At 43.3% G+C, this 2,500-nt stretch overlaps 1 protein-coding gene across 1 annotated transcript in view; it reads right to left on the reverse strand.

Annotated features, from left to right (window-relative positions):
- Positions 1 to 2,500, reverse strand: part of LOC120573830 (ataxin-2-like protein) — a 55,803-nt gene that overhangs the window by 14,880 nt on the left and 38,423 nt on the right. Inside the window, 1 exon segment of the mRNA XM_039823689.1 lies at positions 1,952 to 2,015. Within this exon segment, the coding sequence (XP_039679623.1) occupies positions 1,952 to 2,015 (64 nt within the window).

Consider the following 2,500-nt stretch of genomic DNA (forward strand, 5'->3'; position numbering starts at 1 on the left):
TCAGTTCCACCTGAGAGTCATCCTGATAGGTCAGTGATAGGTCAGTTCCACCTGAGAGTCATGCTGATGTTAGAAATTTAGGAGTTATCTTTGATCAGGATATATCCTTTAATGCCAATCTAAAACAAACCTCAAGAACAGCCTTTTTTCATCTTCGTAACATTGCCAAAATTAGGAATATCCTGTCTCAAAACGACGCTGAAAAACTAGTCCATGCATTTGTTACTTCCAGGCTGGACTATTGTAATTCCCTACTGTCAGGTTGCTCAAATAAGTCTCTTAAGACTCTCCAGCTGATCCAGAATGCTGCAGCGCGTGTTCTCACAAGAACTAAGAAAAGAGATCATATTTCTCCTGTATTAGCTTCTCTGCATTGGCTTCCTGTTGAATCCAGGATTGAGTTTAAAGTCCTTCTCTTGACCTACAAAGCTCTAAATGGTCTAGCACCATCATATTTAGAAGAGCTCCTAATACCCTATTGTCCCACTAGAACACTGCGCTCCCAGAATGCAGAGTTACTGGTGGTACCTAGAGTCTCTAAAAGTAGAATGGGAGCCAGAGCCTTCAGTTATCAGGCTCCTCTCCTATGGAACCAGCTCCCGATCTGGGTTCAGGGGGCAGAAACTGTCACCTCATTCAAGAATGAACTTAAAACTCTCCTATTTGATAAAGCTTATAGTTAGGGAGTGAGGAGTTGCAGTGTTCACCTAACTGGCCCAACTGCTTCTCTTCATAATTGTTAGATTAATAATACATAACAAAGTAGAGGGAGGCAGGCCAGCCAAGCCAGATCCGGCAGGGGAGAGTTCTAAGCCCGAAAAAGCTACCTCTCCTCATGACCTGTCTCTCTTAGTTACCTGTTATAGTTACGCTGTTATAGTCCTAGACTGCCGGGGACTTCCTTCCTTTGACACACTGAGCTGCTCTCTCCTTCTCCCTTTCTATTACTGTTACTATTACTATTACTATTGACTATTGGTGTGCACCGGCCGCGCCGAAATGCTTGTTACTAATCCTAGCTTCTGGGGAGTTTACTCCCCGGAGTCCTTATGTTTTTCCCCAGCCGTATTTCCTTGGAGAACGTTGGCACCAAGATCCTGGTTGCAGCTGTCGCTGGTCCTGCTGCACTCCCCTGCTGAGCTCAGCGATGCCCTGCAATGTCATGCTGCGTCCTGCTGAACCCTGCAGCTTCCCGCTACATCCAGTCACTGTTCCATTATTAATGTGACTACTATCGCCACTGTTCATCACACCCCAACCGCTCGTCAGTACCGCGCTACCAAGAGCCTGGGTCTGTCCCAGGTTTCTTCCCAAGAGGGAGTTTTTCCTCGCCACTGTCGCACTGCTTGCTCTTGAGGGAATTACTGGAATTGTTGGAATTGTTGGGGCTTTGTAAAATATAGAGTGTGGTCTAGACCTACTCTATCTGTAAAGTGTCTCGAGATAACTTATGTTATGATTTGATACTATAAATAAAATTGAATTGAATTGAATTGATAGGTCAGTGATAGGTCAGTTCCACCTGAGAGTCATGCTGATAGGTCAGTGATAGGTCAGTTCCACCTGAGAGTCATGCTGATAGGTCAGTGATAGGTCAGTTCCACCTGAGAGTCGTGCTGATAGGTCAGTTCCACCTGAGAGTCGTGCTGATAGGTCAGTTCCACCTGAGAGTCATGCTGATAGGTCAGTTCCACCTGAGAGTCATGCTGATAGGTCAGTTCCACCTGAGAGTCATGCTGACAGTAATAAGGGTTGCACGACACGAGGAGAATATGCGATAGTGTTGTTGAACATCCCGTTGACGATCTTACTACACGACAATAATGCTTTGGGAGATGTAAACAGCAAAAGTATAATGTTGAGTGGAGTTACAGGCAGTTATGCTGTTAGCTAATGTGATTTTGTGTGTGTGTGTGTGTGTGTGTGTGTGTGTGTGTGTGTGTGTGTGTACCTTTGGCTCTGGGGTATTTGCCCTGGTTGACCGTTGACATGGTGTACTGATACATCTGAGGAGCCTAAAGAAGAGGAGACAGACAGACATTAAAACCACAGCAGTGTAAAGTTCTCTCTAGCGCCATCGTCCATCTGATAATATAGAACATATGACCGAACAGCTATCTGATAATATAGAACATATGACAGAACAGCCATCTGATAATATAGAACATATAACAGAACAGCCATCTGATAATATAGAACATATGACAGAACAGCCATCTGATAATATAGAACATATGACAGAGCAGCCATCTGATAATATAGAACATATGACAGAACAGCCATCTGATAATATAGAACATATGACAAAACAGCTATCTGATAATATAGAACATATGACAGAACAGCCATCTGATAATATAGAACATATGACAGAACAGCCATCTGATAATATAGAACATATGACAGAACAGCCATCTGATAATATAGAACATATGACAGAACAGCCATCTGATAATATAGAACATACGACAGAACAGCTATCTGATAATATAGAACATAT

This window comes from Perca fluviatilis, chromosome 15, assembly GCF_010015445.1.
Source record: "Perca fluviatilis chromosome 15, GENO_Pfluv_1.0, whole genome shotgun sequence".
Taxonomy (NCBI): domain Eukaryota; kingdom Metazoa; phylum Chordata; class Actinopteri; order Perciformes; family Percidae; genus Perca; species Perca fluviatilis.